Below are 17,247 nucleotides of genomic sequence, written 5' to 3'. Positions count from 1 at the left end.
AAATATTTTAACTATTTAAATTGGATGTCATTTCAAACATTTTCCAGTGCGGAATGTAGCTAATTTTCATATTTAAAATACTGTATATTCCATAAACTTAATTTATTTTCTATTTTAAAAAATAATAATTTAACCACCAAAACACTGAAATGTCGAAAATGAAAATATTTTATTCAGAACTGGAAACAAAAAATCTGAGTAACAAATAATTGCTGACATCCGTCGGAAACCGTAAGATTTCAACACTTCCTTTACAGAGCTGCAATAATTTAATTTGTGGAAGCTCAGCGCGTCCTCGACCCTCAAATTAAATTCTACTTTAAATCTGCGCGCAGCCATGATTCTAAAGTCGTTTGAAACTGTTAATTTTGAAGAGGCAGAGAAAGGTTGGGAGCTCTAAAAGCTCACAGTTCACTTTGTCTCTCGAGTCTTCAGATGACGGATTATTTCCCTCAGAAATCGCCAGAAGGTCCGAAGCCGCCGCTCCCGCGGACCTACCACGTCCTCCCGTACAGTAAATTGGAGCTGATCATGCCGTTTGTGTACTCGATGAGCGCCGCGTCCGTCTGCGTCATGTTGATGTGGGTGTGCAGGCCGAGCGGCGGGCTGGGGGACAGGTCCTCCAACTCATCCGCCGAGGACAGCGCGTTCAGCTGCCGCTGCGGCGGCGCGCTCAGCACCTCCGCGCCGCCGCTCTGTCGGTTCCCCGTCTGATGGGGCCCGCTGGCGCCCTTCTTTAGGACCGGCGACACGGAGGAGGAGCGGTTTGTCCCCGCACACTGAAGTCCTCCCGCGCCCCCGCCGTTTGCGTCCTGGTGGAGCGGCTGCGCGCTTTTGTCCTTGGCCTGCCGCTTCAATTTGTAGCGATGGTTCTGGAACCAGATTTTGACCTGGTTCGGGGTGAGGTGTATCAGTCCGGCCAGGTGCTCTCTCTCCGGGGCCGACAGGTACTTCTGCTGTTTGAAGCGACGCTCCAGCTCGTACACCTGCGCCTGGGAGAAGAGCACCCGGCGCTTCCGCCGCGGCGCGGCGTGCAGCGTCACCATGGACTTGGCGGAGTCCATCCCGGCCAGAGCGCCCACCATCCCGGGCATGTTCATCCCGGCTGAGGGCCCCATGTATCTGGAAACTTCACGGGAAAATAAAGACATTATCACCAACATGATTTTGAACCGAACCTGTAATCATTTTTTAAAATGATGTCTATTCCAATTTAAAAGTATTTAAAAATGAAATTGTTTTTGTAACCTTTAAGAAGGTTAACCTAAAATTACCTTCTTAATATATCATATTTATCACCACATTTAAAATATTTAAAAACTTTAAAAAGCTTCTCAAATTTGGAAAAAAATTAAGTCAAATTTAATTTCAGCGTCCCAACATGAGATGTCAGAGGCCGGACTTGCGCTCACTTGTCGGGTATCTGGGCTCTGGGTTGCTGTACCAGGCTGCTCCTCCACCCCGCACAGTGTCCTGGTAGGACGGCAGCTCTCCTACATTCCCGATGCCGCCGTTGCAAAAGCCACCGGAAAACTGCGGCACTCCGTGGGGGAGGTGATAGGCCCCACCGGGTCCCAGAGCGGCGGCGGCGGCTGAGGAAGAGGAGGAAGATGAGGACAGGTGGTGGTGGTGGTGGTGGTGGTGGAGATGTGGCTGCTGAGGGTGCTGCTGCACCTGCTGCTGATGCTGCAGACCAGGCTGAGAGACCTGCGCTTGTCGGTAGGAGCTGAAGCAACCTGCGGCGGGATCCATGGTCCCGAACCGCCTGTAGCTGTCCTCCATCGGGCTCAGAATGTCGGACACTGAGAAGGGAGTGGAGTGTTTGGGGCTAAAGGACATGATGCGGCCACTCCCGGGCTCTGTGAGGTCGGCTCTGCCTGCTTCCCCCTCCCTCCCTCCGGCTTCTTGCTGCTTCTGCCTCCCTGAACAGGTCCAGCTGATCGGCTGCAGGAGGAGACCAGCTCGTCCTTATCCCGCCGGACTCCGACACTGGGGAGGGGCGGAGCGACGCGGGCAGCAGCCAACAAAGGCGGCTGATGTTGGAGGTACAAAAAAAAAGATTTCATCCCCACTCAAACATTAAAAACCTCCACAAACTTTAATGTGGAGGCAGCGTCGACTCCTCACAGTGATGGAATCTGTGTTTATTCTCTGCTCTCTTAAACTTTTGGGGGGACAGAACTCACCTGGTTGGACCCACCTGGTGTTTCAAGGTTTTCTGGATAGAAGCTTCAGCTCCATGAAGGAAAATTCCCTGAAAGATCTCAGATGTTTCCCACCTGAGGCCTTTACCTTGCCCTGTTATTAAATTGTTTTTTCCCCTTTTAAAGTGCTTCATTTCTTCAGGGCCATTAAATAAATAGAATTTGTTTCGTAATTTTGAATTAACTTTGGTTTTCATTATCGGATTTATAATCGGAACTATCGAAGTTTCACATCACAAATAATTTATTTTTTTATTCATAAATACCACGAAAATCTTATTTTTCTTGTTTATCTGTTGTTTTCAGAATGTTTTACTCCATTCCAGAGTAACTATTTTAATAATTATTAATCATTTTCTAAATAAGGCTACATTATTTTTTTTGCATCTTAAATTTTATTTAGTAGATAACTGTATTAATGCCAATCCCAGTCCATATCTTCAAATAACATTTCTTTTTTATGTGGTTTGTCTTTCTAGATCAATGTTTTAATTTTTCGTTTTTTTTTTTTTGAACGTCGGAAACACAAATATTGTGGAACAAAGTGAGTTAAACAGACTGATTTAATTATTTTCTTTCTTATGAAACATTTAAATATATCCCCACCAGATGTATTTATCGAAAGAATTTGATCCAAAACGTTTGAGAACATTTGCGACGTTTATTCCACTCTGGTTCTACTTGGGGAACTAGTCGCGTTCCTGCAGGTTCTGATTGGTTCCCTCAAGCAGCCAATCAGCCGCCGACTTGTTCGCGTCATCACATGACGTCACAGACCCTTTTCCCAGCAGCGCGTCCCGAAACTTTAACGTGCGCGGTTAAAGCTGTGTCCCGTTCCCTATTCACCACATTAGAGGTTGGTTTGAGTGAACTATTTAGTGCACTAGTTAGGGATCTGGGAGGGACTTCGGACACCGTCTGTCTTTATTCGGCCTCAGGGACACCGGAAGCGCCGGTGAGTTGTCTCCTGTTGTCCTCGTTTTCTGTGTCCTCCGGGTCAAAATGACCCGTCTTCACTAAATCCTCAATATAAGCAGCTTAATTGAGTTTTAAACACCAAATTTCATCTTGCTTGAAGAAACAACTTGTTATTCACCACAAAATGTGTTAATACCTGAGTTTTCCCTCTTCACTTGTATTTCTATAGCTTAAGAAAGGGGGAAAATGTGCAAAAAGGAGTTTTGAATGCATTTTTAATCATCTCAATGACTCAGTTTCTTTCTTTTTTTCTCTCCAGTGAACAATTTAAGACAATGTACAATACAAAAATATGAAAAATAACATAACCCATTCAATTAATCAGCACATGGAGGGCAGTATGCAAGTGCACAGCTTTTGCAGATATATTTCTTACACTTGCTGCACACAGTGTCACAGCCCCATTCCCCCAGTTCCCTCCTGTCCCTCTGCCCCAGGAATTTTCTGCTCTACCTGCCCCTGCTCCGCTCCACCTGCCTCTGCTCCACCTGCCTCTGCTCCACCTGCCTCTGCTCCACCTGCCTCTGCTCCTCTCTACCTGCCTCTGCTCCGCTCATCCTGCCCCTGCTCCGCTCCACCTGCCCCTGCTCCGCTCTCCCTGCCCCTGCTCCGCTCTGCCTCCCCTTCACTCTCAGTCTTTGTTCTTCAGCGTTTCCATGCCAGACTCTCACTCCAGGATGCTGACTGGCCTCCTGTCCTCACGCTCGCTAATGTCACCGTCTGTGTGCAGTGTGCTCAGAAGAACCACATTCTTGTTTGTCTTGTTTTGTCTTTGGGAGGTATGAAGGCGTGAAGGCCAGCTTTGATGAGAAGACCTCTCTCTCGGTTTTTAATGCAGTGGCGGGTCATTTTTACCCGAGGACAACAGTTTTAAAGATTAGAAAATTTTGATTTTTTTTTAGATTTTGGCCACATTATTTCTTATAGGAGACAGATTCTTCATTATTTGTTATTATTCTTATAAAGGAAGTTCATCATCAGTAAGACAAAGACGTCTTATTGTGGGTGGGTGGAGCTACAGGGCGAGGAGACTCCTGATTGGTCACTGGGCCATCAGGAACCATAGTTAGTTAGAATCTGATTTGAGATTAAATAAGATGTTCAAGGGATTGAATTCCATCAGGATTAGAAACGTTGGTGATCTGCACTTTGCTTGATGGTTTAAAAAGACTTGTGATCACATCGGGTTGAGTCACATCCTCCACGCGGTTTGTCCCTTCTGGGCCTCCGCCTTTGCCAGATTTAAACATTTACTTCCTGTTTCTTTGTTTAGGTTCTTGTCCTTGGTCTCAGGTGAAGCGTGACCCGACCCTTCTCCTGTGGGTTCTTTTGCTGCTCCTGTGTCTCCTGTCTTTAATCCTAGAGGAGCTCCAGGACGGGCAGCTGGGGGCCCCTGGAGGCCTCTTAAAAGGACAACCACTTAAACCGGGGGCCAGTCCAGACCAGCTGGCTCCTCAAACAGAAAAAGGTCCTTTAACTCCTCACTGTGAGGCAGCAGAACAACCACAGGATTCCAATTAATGTTCCTAAACAATTTGCTGTTCAGATACTTTAAGCGTGGTTTAGAGTTTGTTGAAAAGTTTTAACGCTTGTCAGCGGTAAAAACATGAATATTATTCTGGTTCTCAGGCCAGACGGGGACTGAAATCAGCTCCTGACTCGTGTTTATTCTCCATTTTGGTCTCTTGTATGACTGTTGAAGGCTGGTTCAGCCTGTAAACATAAGAATAAGAAGACTTTTAGGTCAAAGGTCACTCGTCCTGAAGTGATCTTCAGGAATCATCAGTGTGCAGCCTAGCACCACTTAGCAGCTGTGTGTGTGTGTGTGTGTGTGTGTGTGTGTGTGTGGTGTGTGTGTGTGTGTGTGTGTGTGTGTGTAAGAGAGAGAGGCGTGCAAACAGGGTAGCTCTGGGGCGCCACCCAGGGGTCAGTCTCCTTCAGATTTACAGTGTAAATAACCGTAAATGTTGTTGTCAGGTGAAATGACACCTGACACTTCCTGTCTTTTTCAACAGGAAGTGGTCATTTCCCCTCACCCCCTTTCTCTCTCCTTTGCTATCCCCCAACAGCAAGAGGGACCCTCATATGAACCTGGTCCTGGTCGGGGTTTCCTCCGGATTTTCCTGTTGGGGAGGTCAGTCTCTTGTTTTTTTTTTTACAGACACTGTAAAAATAACCTTTGTTCGGAATATTTGCTGAATTAGGTCTCGTCTTTTATCTTTGCTCATCTTCATGTGACAGTTTGACCTTGAAAAGAAGGAGCTTTATTTTCCAGATTGAGTCATAATCCTCGGTCCACAAACGGCAATTTTACCATCTGAACAACTCAAATAAACAACAATCTGCGAGTAACACCTGAACGTTGCTGACGGAACCCAAACGGTGTCCGTTTGTCATCTGATGCCACCTGCAGGTGAATCTGTGTCACTGCAGACGCGACTTTACGACCCACCGGTCTGTAAATATATAAAATCTGAACAAATATATATTATTGGATAAATCAAGGATGATAAAATCAACAACAAAAATAATCACATTCATAATTATCATAACCCAAAGAAATTAATTTTAATCAAATCTACAAAAGAAAAGAAAGATGCGTAAAATGTGTAGTGTTGATTTTTACTGGAAAACTTGATTCATAAAGATGTCCTTTAAGCTGAATTTCCAATACTAAAATAACATTAATAAAAAACAATATATTTTTGGTACAGAATTTTGATCGTCAGTAAAATCGTTGAGAACATTTCCTCTTTATTTCAGTCACTCTTTTCTGAACATTAAACCTCTGATTTTTCTTGTTGCTTGTTTCTTCAATTTTAAATTAATTACCCTTACATTTTTTGTATTTTCGCTTCCACATAATTCCTCCTGTTACACTGCTGTGTGACAACAATAATCTTTTCTTCTTTCTCTCTGAAAGGCTTTATTCCACCATTTATTAGAGGGGAATTTTGCTTCTAACATTCAAACAATTAAGAATCACATTTGATATTTTTTTAATCCGAATTTCAGTTCATCTATTGACTATTATATGGTTACAAAAAATTCAATGTCTTTTTTTTATTTCCATGAATGTAAAAGACGGACGCCGACCGCCTTCATATAAATGTTTTGACCCGGATTATTTCTGCCACATGAATAATTGAAGTTTCTGTAAAGTGAAAGAAATAAAAGCAGCAGATTAGTCCGATAATCTCTCCGCGCTTCTTCTGCCGCTTCATCCTTTTCTTCTTCTTTTCTCATCCTCGCTGAATAACTGTCAAAGCTTTGACCCCCAGCATCATCCTCTCAGATGAGCTGACCTCTGGCACACAGCAACACACCGACAGGCACACGCACACGCGCACCCCCGCAGGGACAGGGGTGTGCGTGAATCTGCTGCGGATAATTGACATTTTAAAAAAAAAACACTTAATGAAGCTGAATCAAACCTTCAGCTCACAAAAGTGAGTGATTTATTTTTGCACATCCTCTGATTTTTCTTCTCCTTCATCGCCTCCTTCATTCCTGCCGAACCTCAAAGGTAAATAAAACCTTATGGATATTTGTGCTGCTCTCAGATCAGTGACAGTTGGACAAATTCAGAATAAAATAATAAAATCACTGTAAATGTAAAAGTATGAAAGTCACCACATTCCAACAGGGATTCAAATTCTGACAAATCCACACATTTAATGTTGTAAATAGACGTTATTTTTTTCTCTTCTTGAAATTTTAGTTGAAATTTGATGCAAATGACGATGTTAAATGTTAAACGTCGGTCACATCTCCCATCAATACTGCTGCAGGATCAAATGATGTCAGACACAAAAACCTTTATTCAAACCATAAATATCCAGCTTACAAATCATCTGAGTGCTCAAGGTTATAAATAAATGTATAAAACGTAACAATTAAAGTGACAGAAAACACACAACCCACGAGAAAGTGAGGTTTTTTCGTCTTTTCTGACAGATTGTGAGAAAGTTTTCGACGTTCGTCTCGTCGTTAAAACCAACAGCAACACCGTGACGTCACCAAAAAGACAGAAACCATTTAAATAAGTAATCAGGAGTTTCTGGCTGCTGCAAATGTTCTCATGCTTTAAATACCTACGGACGATAATGTTCCCGACAGGCCGCATCTCCGCCCAAAACATGGACGTGTCTTTTTATTTCAGTGCGTGAATAAGACATTTCTAACGTGGACTTGGCTGTTCGTGTCCTCCGGGGACGCGCCTGCTTCACCAGCTCCACGGCGGCATGTGCGCCAGCTGCTGCACCCCCGGCGGCCCGGCCTGTTCCGGCCCGAACCCGGGGTGCAGCAGAGGGGAGAAGGTGCACAGAGGCAGACCCAGGCCGGACCTGAGCGTCGCCTCCAGGTCCTGCGCTGTCAGTCTGTCAAACCGCTTCCCCTCCCGCACCAGGATCGGGATGGCGACGCTGCGGGGCGGCAGCAGCTGAAGCGCGTCCAGGTTCTGCCCCCCGCGGGCCCGCTTCATCTTGTAGCGGTGGTTCTGGAACCAGATCTTCACCTGGTTCGGGGTGAGACGGATGAGCCCAGCCAGGTGTTCCCTCTCCGGGGCGGACAGGTAGCGCTGCTGCCGGAAGCGCCGCTCCAGTTCGAAGGTCTGCGCCTTGGAGAAGAGGACGCGCCGCTTCCGGCCGCGGCTCTTCTGCGCTGGGCTGCGGACCGCGACAGGGGCCCCCTCTGTCCGGAGTCCAGGAGGTCTGAACTCGCTTGTGGACTCCGGGGACAGAGCCTGAACTACAGGGAGACGGGAGGAGAAATCCGATTACTCTAAACAGACTGGACCCAAAAGACAAGAACAGAAAGATGCTGCTGGAAAACATTTTTTTTCTAGAGGGGAATAAACCATCAACACCTTCAGATGGATGGATGGATGATGGATGGATGGATGGATGATGGATGGGTGGATGGAAGGTTCTGGGGCAGATTACCGGATTCGCGGATCCACCTGTCGCGCTCGGTTAAACTCCGGCCCATAAATCTCAGGTTCTGCACCTCCCCCGTCTCTGCAGCCTCCTCTGTCTCGTCCTCTTCCGACTTTCTGGTCCCAGAACCGCCCCCCCTCCTCTGGTTCGGCATTTCCAGAATGTCACGAACCGAGAATCCAGTTTTCGCAGACATGACGCGCGTTAAGCGGGGACAAAAGTGAGGAAAGTTCCGGGACCTTCCGCGGTTTAAGTGGAGACTGCGGCGGGTTCCGGTCCATCAATGAGGGCGAGGCGGAGCAGACGGAGCTGCCTCGACTCCTCCGCCCATCTTTAAAGTCCGGGGGCGCGTCCTGTAGGGTCCTGGAGGGTTCTGAAGGGTCAAGTGTTGAAGGAAAGGAAGGAGGAGATTCGGAGGAGGTGAAGGTTTAAGTGATGGAGCACTAAAGTGAAAGATTATTCACACTTTCACACTTGCGGAACAAACAGAATCGTTTCATCATTCCTGCACTAAAAGGGCGAAAATAGGATTCAAGTATTTTATTCTTTAGAAACCTCTTCTAAACTACTCTGAGAAATTGATGGGACACACGCACGCGCTCTGTGAGATCATGTGGCTTAATCTGTCTTTTATTCTTCTCTTTTTTGATTCTTTTCTTGCTCTTTTACTCTCGAGGACCTGAACTCCTCATGTCCACCAGCAGGTGGCGCCGGTCGCGAATATATGACTAATTCGCCACCCGGTTACTTTTAGTTTTTAACGCTATGATATAGTTATTGATTAGCTACTGCTGAAAACTTTATGCAGTTTTGCCGAATATGTGGTGTGTTTTAATAATTTGAGGATTAATTTAGCCGGGAACAGACATTCAAATCAAGAAACTTTATTGCTCTTAAATCTGCTGAAGTGTCTAATAAATATGATTGAACTTTTGATCAAGGAATACAGAGAGAAAACAAAAGGGTTTAGAAATATTTATTCCCTTACGTTGTGAAGAACAACAGTTTCTGGTGCTGGTTCATCCCTCCATCCTGCTGGGCCACAACATTCTATTTGTTAAATAATGTTTCAATGAATATTTCTTTTACTTCCTCATAATTATGCTCAGAGATGCTGTTATTCTCCTCACAGCTGGTGTCGATATCGATTTGAAAACTTCATTCAGGTAAAGTGTAACTCTTTTTTTCTATTTGTGTGTGTGTGTGTGTGCGCGCGCGCGCTTCTATTATAAAGTGCTCAGTTGGAATAAATGGGATAAATGTGCAGGCTGTGCGGTCTTTGTGACGATCAGTTCGTCGTGTGTTTGTAAAGATCGACCACCCAGCAGGATGCAAAACACACACACACACACACACACAGTGGAAATACATGTGAGGCTGCTGGTTGTTGTCATGGTATTTAGACTGCTGTCATCAATAGGCTCACTTACACATTCATGACAACACACACACACACACACACACACACACACACACACACGTGTGCTAAAGAGAGAGGAGCGACATTAAAGTGGTCAAACAATGATCCGCATAAAATCAGAGAATAATTGCATCTACAATTGTGAATATGTTTATCATCTAATAAAAAGAGTATTTTGACACTTAAGGCACTAAAAGAGAGACCTTGAGTCAATTCAAGAGATATTTTGAAAAGTCAAATTAAAGATTTGGTTTTTTTAAATATATTTTTGAGCGTTTTGCTCTAAGCTGAGCTCAGATTGCCCCCTGTTGTCCGTCTGATGAACTACACCACGCGTTGACGTAGTAAATACCTGATGGATGATCTGACAGCGACTGTCAACAAATGAAAAAAATACAAAAAAGATTGTTGATTAAATTCAGTTTTGGTTAGAAGATCTATTATTTACTTTCAAAGAATATTTGTTTAATGGGTTATTATTTATTCGTGAGCTCTGCAGAATATTTAATTCAATACTAATCAAACTGTGCTCTTATACAGTTGTTATGCTTATTATCTGGATTGCTGAAACCAATAATAATTTGTTTACTTAATGTAATAAAAATAATACTTTATTAAAAGTTCAAGAAAACCTGCCAGATATACCTTGTAATGCAGAAAAGGCCCAGAGGGGGGCGGTGTTGGATAAAAGGAAGGTTTGTTGCGTTTTCTCCAAATATAACATAAATATAAATCTATAAACAGGGGTAGCCAAGAATTAGTGATTGCACACGTCATCATAATCAACTTCATGATGGAAAACGGCCCTTTCTGTTTTATTTCTAAGCTATAATTTCCTTTTAATGTACGACAAATTCTCTTCTTCACATTTAAGTGATTAATGGTAATTAACGTTAATTGAACATGCACGTTTCTCATGGCTCACAGTGTCAGGCATTAAATTTACCCGATTTGCCTGGCAGGAAATTACCCGTATTAAGTCTCAGCGTGGAGGCCTGACACAGCAGCTGGTCGCCATGACGACCCATCTCACCCAGCATCACTCCTCAAAGTCTCAGATTTAGGAGGGATTTCTCCCCCAGATTCCCAGTTGGATGCAGACCGACGACATCATGCTGCTGAATGCAGAAGGAGAGATAATGAGCGGATCCAATGGATTATTCAATCACTTCCTCTCAGTCTATCGTTATGTTCACTATTTATTAAATCACCGGAACTATAGACATTTTACATCTAAATCTATCTGTTTTGTCAGGGAGTGGGCGGATTTTACCGTAGTGAGGCTGTGATGTTTAATTTCTTCCTACAGGTGGCGCTAAAGTTCTGACAAACTCCGTTTCTGTTAAAATTAAAATACATAATTACATGATTGAATCGAAGATAGAGATGACGTGCACAGACGTGCACACAAGTTTAATTTTTGGGAACTTTGTAAATTATTTTGCTGGCCTGATCTCATGTTTAACCCCGTAGGAGTCACATTTATGCGCTGCTCTCAGGTTCTTCAGTATTTCTGATGAGTGTTGCTATGGTAACAAGGAGACATAATCTACAGATCACAGCAGAAACAAACATATTCACCTGTTGGGTCAGAAACAGCAGCTGTTGACCACGATTGTCCTTCTTCTGGTTCCAGTAGAACTGTTCTCAGGGGTTCCACGGAGACACCACAGACCCATCCATTCAAAACCTCCTGACCTTTCAGAGTTTTCAAAGGTTTTAATGAACAGAACCCACAAAGATCCGTCATGTTTCGAGGGTTCTGTTAACAACAGACCCAAGAACTCAAATCCAGAAGCCTTTTAAATGATGAAGTACACCTTTATTTTAGGTGTGTTTAAAGAGTGTATTTTGGTTTTTTTCTGGTACCTGAACCTCTCTGGAAAGAACAGAATCATCTGGACATGATCCATCAAATCAGTAAATGACACCGAGTTAGGCAGCTCCTTTTTGTCTGGGACACTTTAAACCATCAATAAAGGAGTGAAAGCAGAGCTGGAGGCTTTTGGCTGCCCAATATTTGTCTGTGTTGTCGAGGGAAAGCTTTAATAATCTCCAATAAAACATTTCAGGGCCTGTTTGGTGATGGGTGGCCAGCCCCCTTTGGCTTAAAGCTATTAATTCAGCTTTCTGACATCAAACTCTGGGCTCAGTTCGACAGCTTGGGGCTCAAATAAAAAAATAAAAAGGCAGGTTCTCCTGGGAACAGGGTAAAGATGGCAGCCTCCTTTCTCCACTGTTTGCTCAGTGGCTCTCGCAGCGATCCCCCCTCTCCTGCACCATGAAAGAAATGTGAGGGCAGAAACAATGTGCTGGAGGAGAGAAAAGGCCGGCGGGGACTGAACAGTTTGGAGTATTTGCTCAGTGGAGGAGCAGCCACAAAGGCAGAGCTGCGGCGTTCCCATGAATCAAGGTGGTGTATCAGATGCGGTCCTGCTGTGGGCCCGGTCCGGACTATGTCCGACCAGGCTTGGCCTGTCAGCTGACCTCTTTGGCTGTTTGACTGCTTGATGCTGCACGTGGAAGGTCCAACCACGAAGGTCAGGCCCGAGGGTCCAGACGTGAGGGAATGAAGCCACTTGGGCCAATAAATGTGACGTTTAGCTGTAGTTGACCATTGCCCCTCCAGTCCCTCCCCATCCCCACCCCGATCTCCCAGAGCCACAACTCTCTGGGTGGCCCTCCAGGGGGGGCTGAACAGCATCCAGATTGACACTTAAGCTCCTTTCACCTTCAGAAAGCGTCATTGTAGACGCCCATGAAAGAAAACTGCTGTTTATCTACGACGGATTTTTGTCCTGAAGCTTCAGCATCTCCGAGAAGCTGAACTGACTCATCACACGTGGAAACGGATGATGGGAGATTTGAATGTTCAATCACTTATTTTCACCTGAAGATTTAAATCCCCCCTGAAACCTCCAGTCAGACGAGAAAATATGAATTTCTGCTGACGTTCTCTAGCAACGATGTGATTTCTCCACAGAACCTCCTGATTTAAAGAAATCCAGTTGTGCAGGAGTTGTTCCAGCTGTGGGGAGGGACTGCTCTCGTCTTTTCTCTGGGCTTTATCTGTGAACCCTTTCATTTAATTTTAAGCTAACTTTGTGCTGAATGAAGATCTTGTCATCCATTTCTTTGTGTTTCAGTCTTAATTCAAAGCAAACATGATGTTCTGAACTGCAGACCCTCCTCATTGATCCGCTGAAGGAAGCCTGTGATTGATCCAGGTGGCTCAGATGGGCCCATGGTAATCAGGCCCCTGATCACTCCTGTTTCTGCTGGGTCAGATGTGGAAACATCAGCTGGAGGTGTCAGATGTTAAAGAGCCGCACACAGCTCAGTCAAAAGCTTCCTGACTCTTCACCTTCATTCTCGGCTGTTTTTATTAACCAGAATTATTTATTATCTACAGGGGCCGAGGAGCATCTAGTGCATCTTCAAGAGTACGACATCAGGGAGCAGAGACGTGATGACGCGAAGCCTCAATGGGTGAAACCTGTCTCATTCATGCTAACGCCAGCTTCATGCTGCAGTTCAGGAGTCAGGAGGAACCTCTCGTACGTGGATCTGCTCAGGTCACGATTATTCAGCACAGCCGATAGACTTTAAAAACCTTTGATATGTGACCATGAGGAAGAGAGAAGGACACTTTGGATGGTTTGCAATGTTTGATACCTAAGCTGATGGAGGAATTCCTCTTCTCACATGGAAGAATTAGACCTCTAGTTTTGGAACTCTTTCAGGTTTATTACTGAAACCTAGTTTGAGCTCAGAGGTCAAAGGGCAGCAACATGTATAACGTCGGAGACTTTCTAAGTTACAGAGACAATAGAAGTTTCTTACGCTTTAATAAATCAGCAGCAACTCAAAACAGTCTGACCTCATTATTTAATCTCAATCATCTTCTGTCAGCTGGAAACCAGGAAGATAAATTCAGGAAACCATCAAAGAGTCATATAAACTCCAGACTTTTACTGTCAAATGATTCATTTTTCTGTGTTTTTTTTCTGTATTTGCTTTAACGTTTCTATGGAAACTGCAAAGTTCGACATGTGATGGATCTGTCATTCATGCGGATATTTTTGATCCATTAAAGGCAACTTTTCAGAAATGAGACCCATTTATTTATCAGAAAAGGACAGAAGCGTTGCTAGAAATGTTTTCTGTCTTCGCACATGTAGAAAACCACCGCTGGTGCCGCAGGCCCGCTCACGACGGCCTGCTGAACACCCCGCGCTGGTAGCTGCTGTCGGCTCCAGCTGGCGGCTCCAGGCCCGGTTTGGCCGCCGATACCGGGCACTCGTAGGCTCCGTACATGGCCTCCGGAGAGAATTTATAATGCTGCGGCTCAGACATGATGCTGTTGATGGAGAACGGGTGGTCGAAGTAGTGCTGCGGGTGGTGCTGCTCGATCCTGGGGTGTGCGGGCTCCTGCAGCAGGAGCGGGTGCTGCTGGGTCGCGAACAGGTTCTGGCTGTGCGCTAACGAGGGGACGCGAAACGGGCCGGAGGGCAGCGATTCTTCCCGGTTCGGTTTGGCGTCCAGCCCGACAGCTCGATCGGTTGATGGCGTTGGAGAGGAGCACTGCGGGGAGTCCGAGCCGCTGCTCCTCGAGCCCGATCCAGCGTCCGAGTCCGGATTCCTCGCCTCCTCCCGGTCACCTGAACCGGGCTTTTTCTCACACTTGAAGCGTCTCTGCCGCCGGAGGTAACAGCCGTTCTCAAACATGTTCCCCGAGTCCGGGTGGAGGGCCCAGAAGGAACCCTTTCCCGGTTTGTCCGGTAATCGAGGCACCTTAATGAAACAATCGTTAAAGGACAGCGAGTGTCGGATGGAGTTCTGCCAACGCGGCTGGTTCTGCCGGTAGAAAGGAAACAGGTCCATGATCCACTGGTAGATCTCGTTCAAGGTCAGCATCTTGCTATCGGACTGCTGAATGGCCATGGTGATCAGAGAGATGTACGAGTACGGCGGCTTGGTGTGCGTGTAGCTCCGCCGGTGCGCTTTCTGGTCCCTGGGTCTGCAGGTCTGCCCGAACACCGGGTTCGCTACCGGGATGGTTCCGTACGGCGGTGGGCTGAGGGGGCTCATGCACGGAGGCAGCGCGGTGCTCAGGCCGGTTACACCGACCCCTGCCGGAACCATGGACCCGGAGGTATGAGACAGAGCGGCCGGCACGGAGGAGTGGTTGACCACCGGGTTCAGGTAGTGCGCGTTTATGTGGCCTGTGCCGCTCATGTCAGGCGCGCTCATGTAGCAGGTGTTCATGTTGAAACACTGACAAAAGAGAAATATGTCAAGTTTATAACAAGTTACAATGTGAGCGGCGCAGAAGTTTATTTTAATGGAAAGATAAAAAAAGAAGCCACGTCACCGAATCTAGAGATAAATGCGCCGTCACAATATGTCACTATATATATAATTATTTTTTTCTGCCCGTTTGTTTATTTAAGATGGTCAGATTCTAAATAAATACGTTTTTATTCTAAAAGCAGTTTGAACCATGTGAATGTTTTTGGTTATTCATTAATTCTTTAAGTTTAGGCTTTTCGCTTTCAAGATTTATCCTCACGAAATGATTAGTGCAATGAAACGTATTCAATTTTATTCATTCCATTAAAATTTAATTCAAAAATCAAGATTTTTACTAACGCTAACTAACTAAATCCGTTCCGATGAATAAAGTAAAAGATGTGAAAACGGCTTTTAAATTATTGCGGATTCCATCAACGGCAAATAAAATGTTCAGCTGGCAAACAATAATAACAATAACCTAAATTAAACACAAATTACAGCTAAATAATTGGGTGAACAAGGGACACTGAATAGACAAATCAAAACACGCTCTTTTTGGCTACTAATTACAAACCTCTATTTTTAACCAAATTTAATCTAATTTATGAAAAATAATATAATATGTTTCAAATAAAACGCAGAACCACGAAGTCGTTATTGCTATTTTAATTTTTAATATATTTTTAAAAAATCTCATTTAAAAAAGAAAAGCTGGCAGTCAGCTATTCTAACACAAAAGTTTGATTTTACCGGCTGAAAAAATAATTATCTGTTTCTCCGCTGAAACTGTTAAAAGTCGAAAGTGTCACTTTATGACATTTAACTGTAAAGATGTAGCTTAAGGAAGCGCGTCTAAACAAATGACGCACTTTACGATCAAAAGCAGCCTTGGAATAGAAGCTAAAGTCTCCACAGCTGAATAAATGCTAATAAATAAATGCTAATAAATAAATGCTAACAATATGTTATAACGCTATAACGAACGAGCGGCTGTGCGCGTGAACCGTGGGGACTCCTCGCGCTCTGACCTCGCTGTCTCCGTAGTAACCCCCGCCGCTCCACTCCGGAAGTTCGTGTCCTTCCATTTTAACGGCGCTGAGCATCTTTCCGCCCCAAACAGCGCGACCTCCAGAAAACGAGACAGGTGAGCGGAACCGGGTCCAGTGTGTCCGGTGTCTGATCAGAACCGGGACTGAGCTGCAGCTCCGCGTTTCCGGACAGAATCTGATTCAGCCCGCGTGACACCTGCGCTCGTGCTACTGCAGTTTAGGCCGACGTCCAATCAGCTGCCTCCTTTAGATCCGAGTGACTTTTTCAGCCTCTCGATGAGCGCGAGCGCGGCTTCAGATTAAACTTGATTTAAGGCTTCAAAGAGCCGATGGGCAGTAAAAAGGTGCTCGGTCACCGTTGTATATCATGGTTGTTGAGGTCGATCACCAGGGGCAGTGATCGCCCATGAGTTTTAGGTTAATCACAGAACATTTGGTGCATAGATTCACATTAAGTGCGTTAATGTGGAGACTCTGGTAAACATGATAAAATTACACAATGCACAAAAATAAATGTAGGAGGCGGACTAACATGTTCTTCCATGTTTGTGGGTTTTCCTGATCTCTGTGGCAATGATGAGCTCAAGGATCCTCCTCCTCCTCCTCCACAGTCTTTTCTGTTTTTATAGTGGGTGAGTATTTACCTGCTCGTCCTCTGACAGGAGCCAGGGGACACACAGGAGACCCTGGACCACCCTGCTCTCAGCACACAGGCCTGTTGTCACCTGTCCACGCCCACACACTGGAACATTCCCAAATACCCCCGTCCACACACACACACACGCACATTATATGGTGTCACCCTCACTGGCACGTTTGTGCTATGGTATGTTGAGGATCAAGCTTCTCATGGTACAGTGATATTGCAGCCATCTATTTAGGGAGAACGTGTTGATGCAGTGGGAATGTCGCTTTTATAGGTCCCGTTATTTAAAATAACAGAAACTTTGACTAAAATAAATGGAAAAAGCTTGACGTCTGGTGGTTCCTTGACCCTTGACCTGTTGACACCAGCCAGAAACCTTCAACCTCCAACCCCATTCTGCACTATTAAAGCACATAAAGGCACTGTCTGGATCCACCCACACTATTATGTGTGTTGCAAACCGATCAGGAGCTTTTTAAACGGACAGAAAACTTGTTTAATAGTGGAGGTATTCACCAATAGTAGTGCTGAGTCAGGTTAGTGACGTCACAGCCAGCGGAGGCGCTGTGGCTTAGTTGGTTAAAGCGCCTGTCTAGTAAACAGGAGATCCTGGGTTCGAATCCCAGCAGTGCCTTTTAACATAAGTCTTTAGCTTCCTGGGTCTGTCTAGATATAATTGAATTTTGATGTTGATAATAAAATGATCTTTTATCTCTGT

The 17,247-nt window shown here is 45.1% G+C and overlaps 3 protein-coding genes and 1 non-coding gene across 4 annotated transcripts; 1 reads left to right on the top strand and 3 right to left on the bottom strand.

Annotated features, from left to right (window-relative positions):
* Positions 1-150: 150 nt before the first annotated feature.
* Positions 151-2,028, bottom strand: nkx2.4b (NK2 homeobox 4b). The gene is made up of 2 exons (XM_057016693.1): positions 1,413-2,028; positions 151-1,129 (listed from the first exon to the last, which is right to left on the bottom strand). The coding sequence occupies exons 1-2, from the start codon at positions 1,837-1,839 to the stop codon at positions 495-497; spliced, it is 1,062 nt and encodes a 353-aa protein (XP_056872673.1). The 5' UTR covers positions 1,840-2,028; the 3' UTR covers positions 151-494.
* Positions 2,029-6,980: 4,952 nt separating this feature from the next.
* Positions 6,981-8,773, bottom strand: nkx2.2b (NK2 homeobox 2b). The gene is made up of 2 exons (XM_057016695.1): positions 8,126-8,773; positions 6,981-7,931 (listed from the first exon to the last, which is right to left on the bottom strand). The coding sequence occupies exons 1-2, from the start codon at positions 8,313-8,315 to the stop codon at positions 7,408-7,410; spliced, it is 714 nt and encodes a 237-aa protein (XP_056872675.1). The 5' UTR covers positions 8,316-8,773; the 3' UTR covers positions 6,981-7,407.
* Positions 8,774-13,412: 4,639 nt separating this feature from the next.
* Positions 13,413-16,064, bottom strand: LOC130515982 (hepatocyte nuclear factor 3-beta-like). Its single transcript, XM_057016692.1, has 2 exons — positions 15,863-16,064; positions 13,413-14,816 (listed from the first exon to the last, which is right to left on the bottom strand). The coding sequence occupies exons 1-2, from the start codon at positions 15,935-15,937 to the stop codon at positions 13,749-13,751; spliced, it is 1,143 nt and encodes a 380-aa protein (XP_056872672.1). The 5' UTR covers positions 15,938-16,064; the 3' UTR covers positions 13,413-13,748.
* A 1,025-nt stretch (positions 16,065-17,089) lies between these two features.
* On the top strand, positions 17,090-17,163 carry trnat-agu (transfer RNA threonine (anticodon AGU)). Its single transcript has one exon. It is a non-coding gene; the product is annotated as a tRNA-Thr (tRNA).
* The last annotated feature ends 84 nt before the right edge of the window (positions 17,164-17,247 follow it).

Source organism: Takifugu flavidus, chromosome 19 (assembly GCF_003711565.1).
Source record: "Takifugu flavidus isolate HTHZ2018 chromosome 19, ASM371156v2, whole genome shotgun sequence".
NCBI lineage: Eukaryota > Metazoa > Chordata > Actinopteri > Tetraodontiformes > Tetraodontidae > Takifugu > Takifugu flavidus.
Note: the sequence above shows the minus strand (reverse complement) of the source record. Positions and strands in the feature narration are given on the sequence as shown.

Bases quoted from the DNA above. Each gene is read 5' to 3' on its own strand.
- nkx2.4b (XM_057016693.1), bottom strand. From the start codon at position 1,839: ATGTCCTTTAGCCCCAAACACTCCACTCCCTTCTCAGTGTCCGACATT. The intron at 1,130-1,412 runs GTGAGCGCAAGT...TTTCCCGTGAAG, and splicing joins AGAGCCCAGATACCCGACAA to TTTCCAGATACATGGGGCCC.
- nkx2.2b (XM_057016695.1), bottom strand. From the start codon at position 8,315: ATGTCTGCGAAAACTGGATTCTCGGTTCGTGACATTCTGGAAATGCCG. The intron at 7,932-8,125 runs GTAATCTGCCCC...GTCTCCCTGTAG, and splicing joins CAGGTGGATCCGCGAATCCG to TTCAGGCTCTGTCCCCGGAG.
- LOC130515982 (XM_057016692.1), bottom strand. From the start codon at position 15,937: ATGCTCAGCGCCGTTAAAATGGAAGGACACGAACTTCCGGAGTGGAGC. The intron at 14,817-15,862 runs GTCAGAGCGCGA...CTCTTTTGTCAG, and splicing joins GTTACTACGGAGACAGCGAG to TGTTTCAACATGAACACCTG.